The sequence below is a fragment of the Phalacrocorax carbo genome, chromosome 15, assembly GCF_963921805.1.
Source record: "Phalacrocorax carbo chromosome 15, bPhaCar2.1, whole genome shotgun sequence".
Taxonomy (NCBI): Eukaryota; Metazoa; Chordata; class Aves; order Suliformes; family Phalacrocoracidae; genus Phalacrocorax; species Phalacrocorax carbo.
In genome coordinates, this window is record NC_087527.1 from 2,822,755 (window position 1) to 2,838,863 (window position 16,109).

The 16,109-nt window shown below is 48.6% G+C and overlaps 1 protein-coding gene across 4 annotated transcripts in view; it reads right to left on the reverse strand.

The window, feature by feature from the left end:
* Positions 1–2,158: 2,158 nt before the first annotated feature.
* Positions 2,159–16,109, reverse strand: part of TBX5 (T-box transcription factor 5) — a 46,752-nt gene continuing 32,801 nt past the window's right edge. For 3 of the 4 annotated variants that reach the window (XM_064466387.1, XM_064466388.1, XM_064466386.1), the window contains exons 8-9: positions 12,761–12,987; positions 2,159–4,381 (exon numbers count right to left, since the gene is read on the reverse strand). In XM_064466387.1, the coding sequence (XP_064322457.1) occupies positions 3,798–4,381; positions 12,761–12,987 (811 nt within the window). In that variant the 3' untranslated portion in view covers positions 2,159–3,797. The remainder of the gene's footprint in view (positions 4,382–12,760; positions 12,988–16,109) is intronic. The other variant, XM_064466389.1, reaches the window with a different exon arrangement.

Here is a 16,109-nt window from a genome sequence, read left to right on the forward strand (position 1 = left end):
TGGGGCAGAGGGGCTGGGAAGTGCCCGGCGGAGAAGGCCCTGGGGGTGCGGGCTGACAGCCGGCTGGGCATGAGCCAGCAGTGCCCAGGGGGCCAAGGAGGCCACCAGCCCCCGGGCTTGTGTCAGCACTGGGGTGGCCAGCAGGAGCCGGGCAGGGATGGGGCCCCTGTGCTCGGCCCTGGGGAGGCCCCACCTCGAATGCTGGGCTCAGGTTTGGGCCCCTCGGGACAAGAAGGCCCTTGAGGGGCTGGAGCGTGTCCAGAGAAGGGCAGCGGGGCTGGGGCAGGGTCTGGAGCACAAGTGTGCTGGGGGGCGGCTGGGGGGGTTTAGCCTGGAGAAGAGGGGGCTGAGGGGAGCCCTTCTCGCTCTCTGCAGCTGCCTGAGAGGGGCTGGAGTGAGGGGGGGGCTGGTCTCTGCTCCCAAGTCACCAGTGACAGGACGGGAGGAAACGGCCTCAAGCTGCATCAGGGGAGGTTTAGGCTGGATATTAGGAAAAATCACTTCACCCAAAGGGTTGTCAAGCACTGGAACAGGCTGCCCACCTGTTCAAGTGGTTGAGTCACCATCCCTGGAGGTGTTTGAAAGATGTGTAGATGCAATGCGTGGGGACATGGTTTAGTGGTGGACTTGGCAGCATTAGTTTAACAGTTGGGCTTGATGATATTAAAGGTCTTTTCCAACCTAAATGATTCTATGATTCTATGAAAGCTTGAGGCTTTCCTTTCAAAGCTTGAGAAATTATTTACCATGTGGGTTTAGTTTCCTTAATACTCTTTGAGATGCATGGCACACATTTCTGGTAAGACCTCTTTACTTACAGAGTAACCACCGGCCATTTGATTACATGTAAATTACCATATAGTGATAAGATGATCACATGATTAGCAGTGGGATAATGAAGCCTGGAAAGTACAATGTAATTGGCAGCTAAACACAGTGTAATTTTTTTATTCTTTAACTCAAATTGCAATTTACTCAGTCATTAAGCTTGGACAACTCTATATTCTGGAGGAACAGCATGTGATTTACTGAGCAATGCAATATTTGAGTAACTCCCTAGGGTGGCTCCACAAAGACAAACAGCTTTGCATAAAACTTGAGGTCCCAGCCTTACTCACAGAAGAGTTACATGATGCCTACATCTCCTCCTGCCTGCAACCGCGGCCGATACCCAGCGTGAGCTCCCAGGGTAGCACCGCATCCCATTTTGGCTGTGTCTAACCCAGTATTCATGAAACTCAGTTCTTGCAAGCAGAAGACAATAAAAGCAGAGACAGCTGAAGGAAGGACACTGCGTTGCAGACAGCACTGGGGTAGCCGCAGCAGATACCATCCCCCGGGTCCCACCAGCCGTGGGACGGCTAGTTGGGAGCATCACCTGTGAAGGGACTCTACTAATCCTACTCACATTCTGCCCCTTTGCAGGTGTCCCTAGCTCTCTGGTGCACAGGAGGCCACCAACGCTGCCAGCCACGCGTTGGCAGTGCCGCTGCTGCAGCCAGATGAGCGGCTGCTGGTGAGGCGGTCAGGGGATACCTCCTCAGTTCGTGCCCAGGACCTGGCCATGTTGCTCCCTGGGGTGGCCACGGCTCACCAGCCACACGGAGGAGACCTTTCTGCTGGCCTTCCCAGATGCAATCTCTTTATTTCGCTGGAGCTGATTTATCCATCTTGTTTCCAGTCTGCAAAGCATCCGCATCCTCCCCTCCTTCGCTGAGACTGGGACACGGCCCCGCACCTCTCCTGGGCCAGACATCCCCCACCGACCCCATCTGCGTGGGAACGGGGGGGCAGCTCCACCTCCACGAGGGCCATCCGGTGCCACCCCAGCACCCCCCTGCGTTCCCAAGGTCGCTTCTAAATCTGCCTCAATGAGAAAGTGGCCCCAAGAGAGCATCTCCCTTGGAGACGGGTCGGGTGGGAAGGACCTGGGGGACCCAGAGAGTTCTGTAGCAGAGAAGTACACAGTCCCAGGCACAGCCGTCTCAAGCTCAGCCCATCACCACCACACAGCCTCCCCCATTGGGATGTTGTACCTCCTGTGGTACACCATAAATAAATTAAATCAAATTTATGGACATCAAGCAGAAAGAACAAAAAAAAACCAACCCCAAAATCAAAAATAAAATTTTTAAAAAGGTGGGGGGGTCCCTTGCCATTGAGGCCATGTGGTACTTATTAGACATAAATCGGCACACAAGAATAGGAAAGCATAGCTGGGTAGGGATTATTTTTTTCTTCTTAGCGACACAGCTTTGGACACCTACCTATAATCCCTCCCACACGCATACCGGCATTCCCACACATTCACACCCACATTCTCAGTTGCTGACACACAGGTATACCTCTTTTTTTTTAATTAGAATTACTTTTAATTAAAAATATATGTAAATTATATAGAGTGTGCACAGCTTGGAGAGGGGAAAAAAAAAAAAAAAAAAGAAGAAAAGAAAGCAAACTTCCGTTTCCATAAAAATTTTAACCCCTTTGAATCAGCTGCTTTGCTGGCTTTGTGACATGCTATGAGTTATTTGAACTCCCATGTATAAATAAATAGTACCAGGAAATTTTACACCTGAAAAATTCTGCAGTGGACATTTTTACTTACAGACATTTGCTTTTCCTTCTCTTCTCGCCTCCCCCACTCCCAGCCTCCCATGATCGTTTTCTGCTCCTTTTAAACACATTTACTTAATATCTCACTTAACACACCCAGACCAGTATCCCTCTTTCTTTTTTTTTTTTTTGAGAGAGAGGAAGAAAAAGAACGCACAATAAAATGAAAGTCTAGGATTGCAAACAAGCGTCATCATCATTTTTATGAGCAAAGATTTTCCTTTCACTGTCTGCATCCTCTCCCCCCACCCCTCCTCCCCTCGCAGCTGGCTCAGAGCCTCGCTTTCCACATGCTGGTAAAAATTCAGCAGGAGACAAGCTGTGGATGTTTTCAAGTTTGAAAGGTACCCCACGCTTCCATCAGAGACAGCTGATGGACCGGGAAAGACTGGGAGATGGGAAGGAAAGAAGAGCTAGAGAAATACACGCAAGTGGGAAAGGAGATGAGTTTATGGGGCTTGTTCCTGCAGAGATGTGTTTTGGGGCATTTGTAAGGAAACACGGCACCCTGCAGGGAGCGGTTTCACTCTGGGCGAGGTAGGTACCTGCTTTTCTTATCTGTGGGTTCATAATACCTCTTTCCATTGAAAAGTAACAACAATAATACTAATTAAAAAAAAAAAGAAACACCACTCCAAAATCCACCCTTGGTAAAAAAGGGTTGGTGTCTTTTTTTTTTTTTTTTTTGAGAAAATTGAAAGAAAATATATATATTATTATTTATTATATAACATCGTCAACATCAACACCACAAAAAAAGTAACATCCTAGTTGTTTTCGTTCAAGCACTCTGTCTGTGTTGAGAAAGGCAGCAGGAGGTTCGTGTCCCCTGGAGATCAAAAAGAGCAGGAGGGCAGCGGGGGGACGAGGGCTCGGGGCTGGCGGTGGCAGCAACACAAACTGGGTCGGGACTGTGGCGGGGCAGAAGTGTGCCGATCTGCTGATTTTTCTTTCGAAACAAAAGAAAAAGGGGGGAGCAAGTCACACCAAGGCCGATGACTATTTCATCTGTGGTTTCAACCAGTGTCCATCCCTCTCGAGTGCTATCAGTGAACATTCAGTTAAAGGAGTCTTGCAAAATACTCTCGCTTTTATTATCGACACGGTATTTTTTCCTTTTCCTTTTCCCTTTTTTTTTATTTTTTCATGGCTAATGCTCTTGCACGTTTCTGACCACCTTGTTAGCTGTTCTCGCTCCACTCTGGCACCATGCCCACGCCATGGACCGAGTGGTACTGGTGGGGCGAAAGGGTTCGAGGCACGCCGTGGGAATACAGGAACTCTGTGGGCTGCAAGCTGCTGGGGGGGGACTGGATGCCGGTTTGAGGTCCACACTGCCGGACGATGGGTTGGTGAGAAACCGAGGTTTGGTGCTGAAACATGCTATGGGTATCTCCTATTTGGGGGGAGGTATGGTTGGCCACACTGCTGAGCCGGGGCATAAGCGGCCCCGAGGTGAAGTGGGCAGAGAAATGCTGGTAGGGTAACCTGTCCATTGGCTGCATGGCAGACACTGTGCAACTGCTGTAGGATGGCACGCTCGGCCACGTGTTACAGCTGATGTCTTCTAGGCTGGGCACGGGGTCCGTGGGGGGAGCAGAGCTGGCATACATACATGCTTGGCGCTGGGCTGATTCAGTCCTGTACGAAGTGTTCAGTCCCTGCTGCTGGGGGTAACTGGACCTGTAGAAAGGATCCTCTTCTGCCGGAGAAGTTTCCATGTAGGGCTTCTTGTAGGGATGCTCAGTGGTGGAACATTCCTCATCTGTTGGGAGAGAAAACTCCTGGTAGCGAACAACAATACTATGCCCTCGGCTGAACCTCCCTCTCCACGATCTTTGTTTTACCGAGGACACAGTCTGCACAGAGCTGATCTGGGCACTTCTCGTGGTTATGCCAGTGTAAATCCAGATCCCTCCCTTGGAACTGATCTGAATCGATTCTGCTGAAACCAAGTCTTGCACTTGGCCCTGTCTGCTGGGCTGGGGAAGGCATTAGCTAGGAGCTCTGGGAGGAAAACCAAGGCTATAAGATGCTGGAGGGATCCTGGGGCTTAGCTTGCTTGCTGATATCCACTGCACACCCCCACACCACCAACACCCTCCTGTCCTTTCTGCTGCCGGTGCTTTGAGAGAGGAGGAACATCTGCCTGCAGATACAGTGCACCTAACAGAGGTCCCCACTCCCAACACAGAGGCTCAGGGCTAATGCTCTTAACTAAAAGCCTTTACAGTGATATACTTTCACGATAAATGAGACAAAAATGGAGATCACAATAAAAATCCTTCTGGGAGAGCATCAGCGATGGCACAGTTGAGACAATCAGATTTGGAGTTTTACGGCCCCGTTCTTTAGCTGTGCCAAGGCAGCTGGGCACATAAATCCAGGCAGGGCTGTGTGCTCTGTGCTGGAGCCAAGTGTAACAAAGAAAAGTAAATTTCACAGCTAGAAACAAAGCACAGCTTGCAGAGCCTTTTGTTCCCTGCAGCACTCCGAGCCAACAGAGGGAAGGAGATAAACAATTTAGGTGAAATCTCTAGGGTGAATCAAAATGAATAAATGAATATGCACTTATTTATTCGTTTGCAGGGTCATCAAATGAAATCCAGCTCTGCTGGAATGGATGGCAAAGTTCCCAGGGATGAGCACTTCACCAAGAGATTTTAAGGACAGTGAGGCAAGGGAAGGGGAGCTTTTTCTGACCCAGATTAACTTTGCTGCTGCTTCAAGAACAAGATTCCTGGTGCAGGCAGAAAAACATCCCACTTTGCTTAAAGTGCTCTTGGCTGCACCCTTTCAAAGGGTAAAATTTGAAAGAATACTGCAAGAAATGGCCCTTTTCAAATTTTCTCAACCAACATGTTTCGACCTGCAATTTTTTTCAACCCCAGAATACAAAGGAAAAAAAAAATAAAACAGGTCCACGGAAAAGAGGACTAAAAGCATCTGGCCCCCAAGAAGAACTTGCAAAAACACAGGTGTTGCTGCTCCAATGCCAGTGCCCACGTCTCGCCTTCAGGAGGTGCAGATGGGCAGTGCAGGCACCTTTTGTTTCTCGTAAACGTGCACACGTGCGTACCCTTATTACTATAAAAAGCCATGTGCTTTCTTCTAGAAGCTGAACCCACCCTGCTTGTAAAATAACCCATTACTCCCACTCAGGTGTCTACCAGGTCTAGCTGAAACAACTGCTGTTGTTGGTCTTCTTCACCTGACAACCCCAGAAAACATCAGGTACTGAAGTACACACCATGGGGACTTTCCCCTTGGTGTCCTTTGACTTTGTAACAGCAGCTGCCCATAAATTCAGCTGGAGAGGCAGAGTTCCGTTTCATGTTTTCTTCCTGGCAAGAGCAGAACCTGGCTCCTCAGTCCCAGCAGTGCAGAGGCCTGATAATCAAGTTCTCCTCCTCCTCCTCTGCCTTCTCTTAAATGGGGACAGAAAGTAGGATGGGATAAGCAAGCGATGCAATCACATCTTTAAAACAGCTGAAACAGCCGACGGAGGCAAAAGTGCAGCACTCTCCTTCATCCTGATCAGGTTCATTTTATACGGGGGAGGTGGAGAGAACGTAGCCCCCTGAAAGACAAAAGCTGGAAGCACAGGTCTAAGCTTCCCCCTGGGCACGGGTCTAACACAGGAGGTACATCTGGAAGAACAGCCTGAGCTCTAGCTTTTACAGACAGCCTAAAAGTTTTGGATCCCTAATCCACCACTGAGTAATAAGAACACTAGGGTGGAAAAACAATGTCTTGTAAAATGAAGCATTGTTCTACTAATAAAGTTTTCAGCATTAAACCGCATTACTCTGCTGGCACTAGGAATCATTGGCTTGGGGTTTGACTGTTTACTTTATATTTATTTTTTTCAATATACAACACAAAACAGTCAAACTCTGTTTTTCCGTTGTGTAAAAAAATGCCCCTGACTTACAACCTGAGGTTGTTGATTTTTCCATTTAGCCCAGACATTTCACTGCCTGTCACAGCCCAGCCAAGTAGAGCCGCAGTTACGGATCCGCTTCCAGAATTGATTGCAGGTGAAGAGAGAAAAACAGAAACAATCGGCATTTCAGTGGAAACTCTATAGGTGCCACCTCTCCTTCTGTCAGCTCTCGCAATCGCTCTGCTGGCCTCTACAGCCAGGCTCACTGGGGGTGTGTGTGGAAAGGGCACCATCATGCCAGGTTTTAGATGTGGAAGGACACCGTACCCATCTCCAAAGAGGACATAGTCACTAACAAAGGATTACAGCCTGCCCTAATGGCTCCTGCCTGCCCTCTGGCCCCTCTTCCTGATGATTTTGCCATCTATGTAACCTCAAAGTGCTGGAGAGGGAAGAAAGCAGTCAATCTTCATCATCAGATGGGATGATGCAGCCCAGAGATCCTCAGCTGGTGCCAGCTGATGAATTTACACTGGTCCAGGCTCTCTAGTCTGATCTGGCATTGCCCCATCACGCCTCGGAGAGGAGACCAGAGAGCACAGAGCAGGTGAAGTGCATCCCCACGGTGCGCAAAACAGATCTGGGGGCGGGAAGGGGACATCTTCAAGTAAGAAAATGGCAAAAGGAGGACATGTCAGACAGAGATCTCACACAGTCCTGAAGGCTGCAGTGTGAAGTCATCCCCACCTGCTCTGGAGCCTGGACAGCATGTCCCAAGGCCATAAACCTCTTTCTGAGGGTCCTCTCACCTCTTCAGCATCAGCATAAGGAGAACATAGGAGGTAACCATCTGGTCTGCTCTGGGTTTGATTCTTGATGTTGGTTCCTGATAAGCACTTCATTGTCCTTTCCCTGTTGTCACTGAGCCTTAGGAGGTTCTGGGCACCTCTGGGAGGTGCTGACCATCCTCCACGTTTGTTGCTGTTCTTGGAAGCCAAAAGTAGCGATCAACTCTTGTGACCAGCCCCTCAATACTGAGCAAACCTCAAAAAGCAAGAAGTTCTGCCAAGCGAGGGAAGCTGCCAGCACTTGGGAGAAGCTGCTCCGAAGTGGATCCAAGGAAAACGGAGCCTGCAGAATGGGGTGGAAACTGGCTCCCTCACAAGGAATTTGATGATCTATCTAATGAAGGAGCTTGAGTGAGAGCATAAGCAGTTCCAAGATTTCCGGTATTTACTACTTCCAGCTGGGTTGTAAATACCACACAAATGGCTTTTTAAATGGAATTTTCCCAATTCCAAGATTAGGGCCATCCAGAATGAAATGCAAACATGTACAATCTCCGGATTTCAGGGCGCACTGGGCTCACCTCTGCCCCTGGTGTAAATCAGGAAAGCTCCTTTCCAATTCATTACAATCAGCTCCCCAAGGCAATGAAGAACAGGACCCAACTGTTTTAGTTTTTAAAGCTCACCCACACTTCCAGGGCATTGCAATAGGTTCATCCTGACTTTGTGAGGAAGACACAATGGGTGATTATTACCAACACTGTTGTTTTATCCAGTCTGGTTTCTAGTACAAATTTAACATGAGCTTGAACAGCTAATCACAGCGTGCAAAACTGACGAGGGTTGTCAAAGGAGAAAAGAAAAAGGCAGGTTCAATCAAAACGAGCATCCCTAAAGCAGATGTACATCTTAGGACATGAAACCTAAGACATGCTAGTTATTTCAGCAATCGCAGAGTTTGCAGTATGGCTGTGTTACATTGCAGGGGAACACAACAGAAAGGGTTGTGGGCCAGAGACAACCCAACACCAAAAGCTGGAACCTCTTCCAGAGGCAGGGAGTTTCCAGCACTGCCTGCGGAGGCACAGGAGGCACCTTCTGATGGGAGAGCAGGATGCTTATATGAAGCTGCTGAAACTACAGTGCCACAAGCAGTGTGGCTGCACAGCAAAATCTGGGTGCACACCAGCCTCCCGAGTATCTCCCCACCATGCAGGCAGGATCTTCTTCACCATCAGTGCCCCAGCAGCCACCTTGCTCTGGGTTCCACTACATCTGCCCAAGCTGCAAACACCCCCAGCTGCAGCATAGCTCAAGCCTTGGCCAACCCATTACATCTCCTAACATCAGCAGGATGAGCAGCACGTCCTCTGAGAAGACATCCCATGTTTGACTTTTGTCCTACAGATTCTTTGAGTGAAACAAAAGCTGGGTGGGATGAGGGAGAAATCGGTTCAATTGACAAAGAGGTCTACCCACCCTAAGAGCACCTGTTCTTGTGGAGAAGGGGGAAAGGCATTGCTGTATCTCCGTATCTCCACTGACCCCAGCAGAGCAGGAAGGAGATGAAAGACACATTCTTCCCCACAGGCAGGGTCATGTCCAAGTTAGGTGGCTGAAGGATATGATCCTCACTGGTTGGAGTCGGTGGATTTTGCCACGTCCCTCTTCTCCCTCTGAGTGCCAACATGACAACTTTTACAATCTCCCCAGGGAGAGGCTGTTCCAGTTGCCTCCTGTTCAGTATCACAGGCATCCCAGAAATCTGCCAAGTGGTCGAGATTGTGTAAGGCTGGGAGGAGCAGAGGGGTAGAGGGATGGCTTTTCAGTTCACAGGAAGTCTGAGAGAGGAGGATAACACAAGGGAAAACAAGCCCCAATGCCCTAACTGGGATGTGGAGCTAGAATGAAAGACAGAAATTAAGCTGCCTGCTGGTAAGTCCTTTTGGGCTTCTCCAAGCACAAAAATGAGAGAGGGAAAGGTGGACAACAACCAGAAAAAAGGCAAAGCTCTAACTGGTCTTTGTTGAGGCCTAAAAATCCACATCAAGAACAGAGGCCACTTCTTGGTAGGATACAGGATTGGAGTTAATCCACCCTGTCAAGACCAATGTCTTTGTGAAATACCACAAGCAATCTCAGTGTGGAGCTGGGATACAACGCAGGATGATTCTTGCCTTGAGGACTGCCATTCCCCAGCCTTCAGCATGTTCAGAAGGTGCCTGGAGCAGCGACCCCATTGCACCACGCTGGGGCCATTCCCAATGCTGTGACCCTGCACTGCTGCCCAGGCATCAGGAATTGCCAGGTTTGGGACTCTGAGATGTGTCCTCCCTTCCTTCCCCACCCAGAAGAGCATCAGCTCCCTGAAACAGAGGAGCCTTCAGAGATAACATTCCCTTGCAGGCCGGCTGCTCTCCCCTAATGTAACTCCATATCAGATCTCCAGAGTGAATCCATCTTGACTTGACAGCTAAGAACAACACTGTCAACCACAGAACTAAATCTTTGTCTTAGGTCACCAAGGAAGTAGAAGTTGAATAAGGTGCCTTTGAGTTGTTCAAATAGAGACCTATTCTTAACTGAGCCTAAACCAAGACTTGACCTCCTGATTAAAAAGGATGCAGAGAAACATCACAAGATGTGAAAGCTGGAAGGAGCCATATCTGAGGGACCATCTTGGAAAAGAGTGGTGGTATTTGCTACAGAAGATACAGACACCAGCTGGTCTCAAACGCAGTCAAATTGCCCTCTGCCCCTGTGAGCACTTATCCATAACTGCAGCCTTGAGAAAAGGAAATAATCCATTTGAGATAAACCCTACACTGACTGAGAAGGAGTCAATGTTTGAGGAGTTGATGATCCCACTAAATCAATAATACTTCCAGTCCAGAAAACAGACAGAGGTGCATTAGGAGTGAGCATGCTCTTGCTTTTATGTTTTCTTAGATGCTGAGGCTTGTTAAAAGTTATGCAGAGAAGTAGGAAAGCAGCAAAGCTGTGAGGGGAAGCTTAATATTTCACTCAGAAAGGAGAGAAAAGGAAGAAAAAGAGGGATATTCTAGGTAAGGTTGTTTTCCCAAGTTCAGTAAAGATCCTTGGTTGGTGCTAGAAGGAAGTGCCATGCTCAGTCTGAGTCTGAGATGAAACCTTGGGTCACATTCTGATTTATCTGAACAGAATTGCTCATCTCTAGTGACTTTTTTTTAATTAATTTCACTTTGCAAAGAGCTGCTTGGCAGCTTATGGTGGCTCTCTGTTTCCCATTAACTTTGTGTTTCTTTTCTTTAAGCCCTGGTGGCTGTTTTCGATTTACTAGATGCATGGGGAGGGGGTAAAAGGCACAGGGAGGAAAGCAGAGATTCAGGCTCCCGAGACGTACAGCTTCACGGAAGAAGCCGGTGGTATCGGACAGGACACTGCTTCTCTTTGATTAAAGCATTTGGCGGCTTTGATAAAAGACCCTTAACTGCTTGTGCCACTCAAGCCATCATAGAGATAATGAGGGGCCATCAGCCGTACAGACAAGGACTTGCTTTGCCAGTCTCCTGCACTTTCGCAAGGGCCACGCAGGCCAAAAGGGGCCGGGGAGCTTATTACAGGGTAGATAGTCGTCTCTCTTGTGACAATAAGAGGAAGTGAGATAATTGGGGGATTGAGGGAAACCACCCATGGAGACACCACTTAGCGGGAATCCCAAAACTGGAAGGAAACCTCTGTTGATTCCTTATCACATTACAATGTGGAGGCGAATGATGAATTGCCCTCCAGTGCGGGGACGCGCAAGCGGTCAGAGATTGTCCAAAGGGTTTGTTGCCATTTGGGCAGGCTTGTTTTGGTTAGTTTTTGCAAAGGGGAAGAGGAGCAGTGAAAGCTCTGCTCCCAGGGCAAAGGGGCACCGAGGACGACTCGCAGGCTGAGGAATGCCAAGGGCGAACAGTACCTGCCTCGCCATCGCCAACAGCGGGGCTTTGGAGCAACCCAGCTGTGTCCCAAAACCTCACAGCCACAGTCCCACACCAGCACGGGGGTAGCAATGGTCACACACCCCATCTCTGACTGTAGGGAACAATCTGGGAGGCCACTGCAACTCCTTATTCCCCACCTTACAGCTAGCAGCCAGTCTAGCATCACTATTTCCAATCACAGCTTTACTGCGCTCTGTACGAGCACGAGGGTTGCCTGGTCACAGCTGGAACGGTCAGAAAATGACGCCACTGTTTTCTGCTGTTTGGCTCAACCTCACATCAGGATTTATCAACTTTTTTTGTTCCGCTTATATACCTGTACATAGCACACATGATGTTACAACATTCAGGGGATTCACCAAGGATGCAAGAGGTCTCTCCACTGCCCTCCTGCCTCATCTGCCAGCACTTCCCAGCTTCCGCTACCTTAGACTGTGTGTCTACACTGCACATCCCAGAGCCCCAGGGGTTCCTTTACTAAAAATAATGACATACAGCTGACTGATAGGACCATGCAGGGAAGCAGGAGGGACCTGCTGTGGGGAGAGTTTACTGGGCTGAGGAAATTCTTGGTGCATTCAAATACCATGGTGCATGCTGATTCCTGTTAGCTTTTCCTATGCAATGTAGACTAAATCCTGAGAAAAGGGAAGAGGGGTAGGAAGTAAAAATCTCCTGCCCACCCTAGGGGGTTGCCTTCAGCCCCAGAAATTCCTTATTTTCTTCTAAGTGTCTGGGGTGGAGCTGATCTGAGGTTATTGCTACCTGAGTCCTACAAGTGTTTCTGCACCTCATCATTCCCATTGCTTTGGGAGAGGAAGGGAGAGACTGCAAACTGCTCACTCCCACCTGAGAACAATTATCCCATCAATATCATGGGGCTCTTCGCACCAGGACGAGCTGAACTGTCAGTGTAAAGTCCTCACAGTTTTATCCCTCAAGCTCTGTCAAAGCAGGTCAGTCACACCAGAGGGGAACGAACATGGATATCGTGATTTTCAATCCCACACCCTGTTCATCAGACTGAGCATTTAGGTGGAATTGCTTTCTGCATACAGACAACTGTCTCCCAAATGTGAGACTCTCAGTTAAAAACTGCAAAATCCAAGCTGTCAAGGTGTCTCCACTTGGAGATTAACCCTGTCTGTGGGGCTATGGAGACAGATAAGTCATCTTTATCTCCAGAACCAGTTATCTTTCTGAATGTGGATTCAATTTGGGTGGAAGGTACTGCCACCTCTCCAAACAGCTCTCTCCCAGCCTGGCAGCAGAGATGGGGTTTTAAGCTGAGGTGAGAGGAGTTTCCCAGCCCAGCCTGGGGGAACCGCCCACATCCAGCACAAAACCCTCATCCCTTGCTCATCCTCAAGTGTCACCATAAAGCAGGCTGGGGTTGTCCAGCCTGTGGGCAAGGGGAAACATCAGAAAACAACGCTGACAGTCATGTTAGGAAGGGGAAAGCCACGTAGCAAGCACTGAGCGGGGAGCAGCCAAGGCCTGACCTTTTCTCTTGGTGCAGTGGTAGATCTGGCTGTGCTCCTGGGAGATCGGGTAGGGGTTGGCAGGCGGTAGCAGGTCCTGGGAGGTGCTCGACACCCCGTTCTCACACTGGTACTGGGAGCCCAGGTTGGAGGAGGCAGAAAGGACCCTGGTCTCGCCACTGAAGGGGCTGTGATTCGAGGACACTTTTTGTCTCACTGTGCTCCTGGGAACAACCGGGTACTCTTTACTAAAAGCAAAGGAACAAAAAAAAACACACAAGACAGAAAAGCAATCAATTAATAAATAGATCAGTGAATTAATAAATGAAGGCAGCACATTAGTGTCATGGTGTTTGTTTAGACTTTCAGGGAAACAGAGACTTCCCTCCCAGGAGGCTGCAGCCCTGTCACTCTTTATCGGTGCTGCACTCTTTCACTTTCCTTTTAGTATCTTTCCCTTTAGATTCGTGCCTCTTCCACCACAACTGCTATTTTACACCCATACATCAAACAGATATATGCAGTTATAGCAAAATACATAAGATTTATATTTACTTATCATGATAGCATTTATTAATTATATCCTATTTATACTGCATATCCGGATGTGCATTCGCATGCAAATAAAAACCTCATTTCTGCCAAGCTGACTTGGAGATGGATTAAATATTTAGGTCTACATTTTCCCCTTATGGTAGTTGTCCCCATTCCTTTTCCCCAGGGTCTGCCACCCTGCTTGTCCTGGATGGGGGATCCCTGAACCAGAGAGCAAGCTCCACTCCAGAGTGCTCAGAAAAGAGAAATAAATAACTTTCTCTTTAGAGAAAGACCTGATGCACACCAGAGCCGCGCGCCTCAGCAGAGCCAGGCTGGGAGGGTGAGCACTGATGGAAAGCCTGGTTTGTTCCCTTGCTCTGAAATCTGGTCTGACGCAGGGATGCTTTGCCAACACGGACTGGAAAACCCCTCTCCTACAAGACCGTACAGTCTGTTTTGGAGACATTTCTCCAAGCACATCAGCAATGTGGCCAGACAAGATGATTCCTGCTCTGCAGGGGGGAGAATGGAAGCGTAGTAGGGGGTCTCGGAGATTTCAGGCGAGGTGCAAGCCTCCTCCTGGGCTGTCTCCAAGAAAGGGAGCTGGGTGCTCCCTGAACCCAAGGAGTTGCTAAAAGAGCATAAAGTTGCATAAAGAGCAGGTAGTACAGCAGCACCTCACAAAGTGCCACCAGGCTGAGAGCCCCCACGATCCGGAGCCCAGGTTCCAACACAAGCTTGTTTCTTTGAGGCTATAACCATTGGAGCAAGCTGGCTTTGAGGTATCCTACTCACCTTCCCAAAATCATTATGCTGGAGCAAGGACAGCTCCTTAAACCTCACCAACAAGCTCACCTGGCCACTTACACATGGAGGAGGGGCACTGAATCTCCAATTACGCCCCTTAGAGAGGATCTATCACTGTAGCAACTCATAACTTATTTATGAAATTTAACAATACCAATTATATAAACCTACTCACAGCAGGGAGCTTTCATCCAAACCATCGCTCTGGTGGCTGCCAGAAACATCAGCAACCAAGCTGTAATGGAGGCAAAACTCACCCAGGAGCTGAAAACCAAGTAAATGTGTCTCTCACTGTGCCACAAAAGCTTTCCACACCCTGGGCACTGGTAGCTTGCCAAGCAGAGCCTATTCCAAAGGTGGGGTTTCTTCCCCTGGAAGCCCGGCAGCTCCTCCCTGCAGGGCCAGCAGGAGCATGGCTTTCCACCTACTTGGGCTGGCTGACCCCAAGTTTCCCAGAACTGAAGTCCAGAATGTGCATGAGAAAAAAAAGAGAGCAGGACTGGGAGGAAGCAGAGACTTATCCCTCAGATGCACAAGACAGCAATGGACACTAGGGTAGGTGGTGAGCTTCAGAGGACCTCTCTACCTGTGGACACCCAGCATGAGCCTTTCCACCCCAGGAGCTCTTGCTGGAGGGCAGCTTTGGTGGCTTTTCAGGAACATCAAAAGCTATGGCCTTCAAACCTTCTAAGTTCTAGGGGGACTCCCAGCCCTACCAGGTCCCAGTTTTGAGCTGCCTGCTCCTGCCACGCTCCACCTTCACACAGGGATTGTTATGGAAATAGTACCAGCATGACACCCCAAAGCTGCATCCCCACCATGTTTCCCTTCCAAGGAGACAAGCCACAGGGAGGTGACACATGGAACTTGCCCTTAGCTCTCCTCCCTAGTGAGAGGCTGCTGCACAGATTGGCTGGTTTCTTCTTCCTCAGGTCCAACGCCTCCACCCTCCATCTCCTCCAAGAAATGACAGAGCCTTTTTTTTTTCTCCCTCCAGCAGGGTACCTGTGAGCTACGGTGAAGGAGGAGGAGGGACATACCATGGCATGATGCCACATCATGTTCTCTGTGGCTCTTTTGGAGGATGTAGAGATGACTGCTGTCACAGTTTCTCCCTGCTCCAGTGGGGAAAGAATTGGACGTCTCTTTGGGAGTATCGTCGTCTCCCCATTCACACATGGGATTAGATCTGTGTGAGGGTTTCTTACAGTAAGTTCTCAGGGTAGCTCAGAGGGACCCCATCAACATCAGACCTTCACTGTACAAGGCACCACACAAACACTAAAAAGCAATGCCCATCCCAGATATTCTCACTTGAATCTACAATTTCTCTGTCTCAGTGAAGAACTCAGAAGGGGAAAATTTAACAACATGATAGGTTTTTCTTGTTAAATAATATTTCCTTTCCATAAGGGCGCTGTATGCTTGAAACAGCAATATTTTTACCCTGAAGTGCCAGCACAGGTGATGTCAGGATCCCACACTCCTGTTGCACACTGGGGACCAAATTCCTTTCAGACTGCATTTCCCAGGGGACATGACAGCCTCCATGGCCATAAGAGAGGACCATGGTCCTCTGCGGGAGACATGGCAGGAGCGGGGAGCCACACGCAGGAGGGAACAGGTTGGAGACACCAAGTTTCCAACCAGCAGTTCCCAGGAGGTACTGCAATGACTACTCTCCAGACTGAAATATTTCCATTTCAGTCAAAACACATTGGGTGCTATTTTTGCCAAAAAATCAACTATTTGAGGAGGGAGAGGAAGGAAAGTATTTTCTAACTAAATATCCAAAATATTCTCTTTCTTTCACTTTGCCATTTTCCTATAAACAATCTCTGTTTCTGTTATCTCTGTGTTTCTACCTTTTACTTCCTTATAGAAGCGGAGCTTTAATAAAGAAATATCTTTGGTACTTTGTAAAGCAACAGTCGTCTCGAAATATTTATACTGTTTCCTGAGCCCACTCAATATGCAGTGTACGTACACAGCTACCATTTTAGTTTGTCCTTCAGTCTTCAAAAAT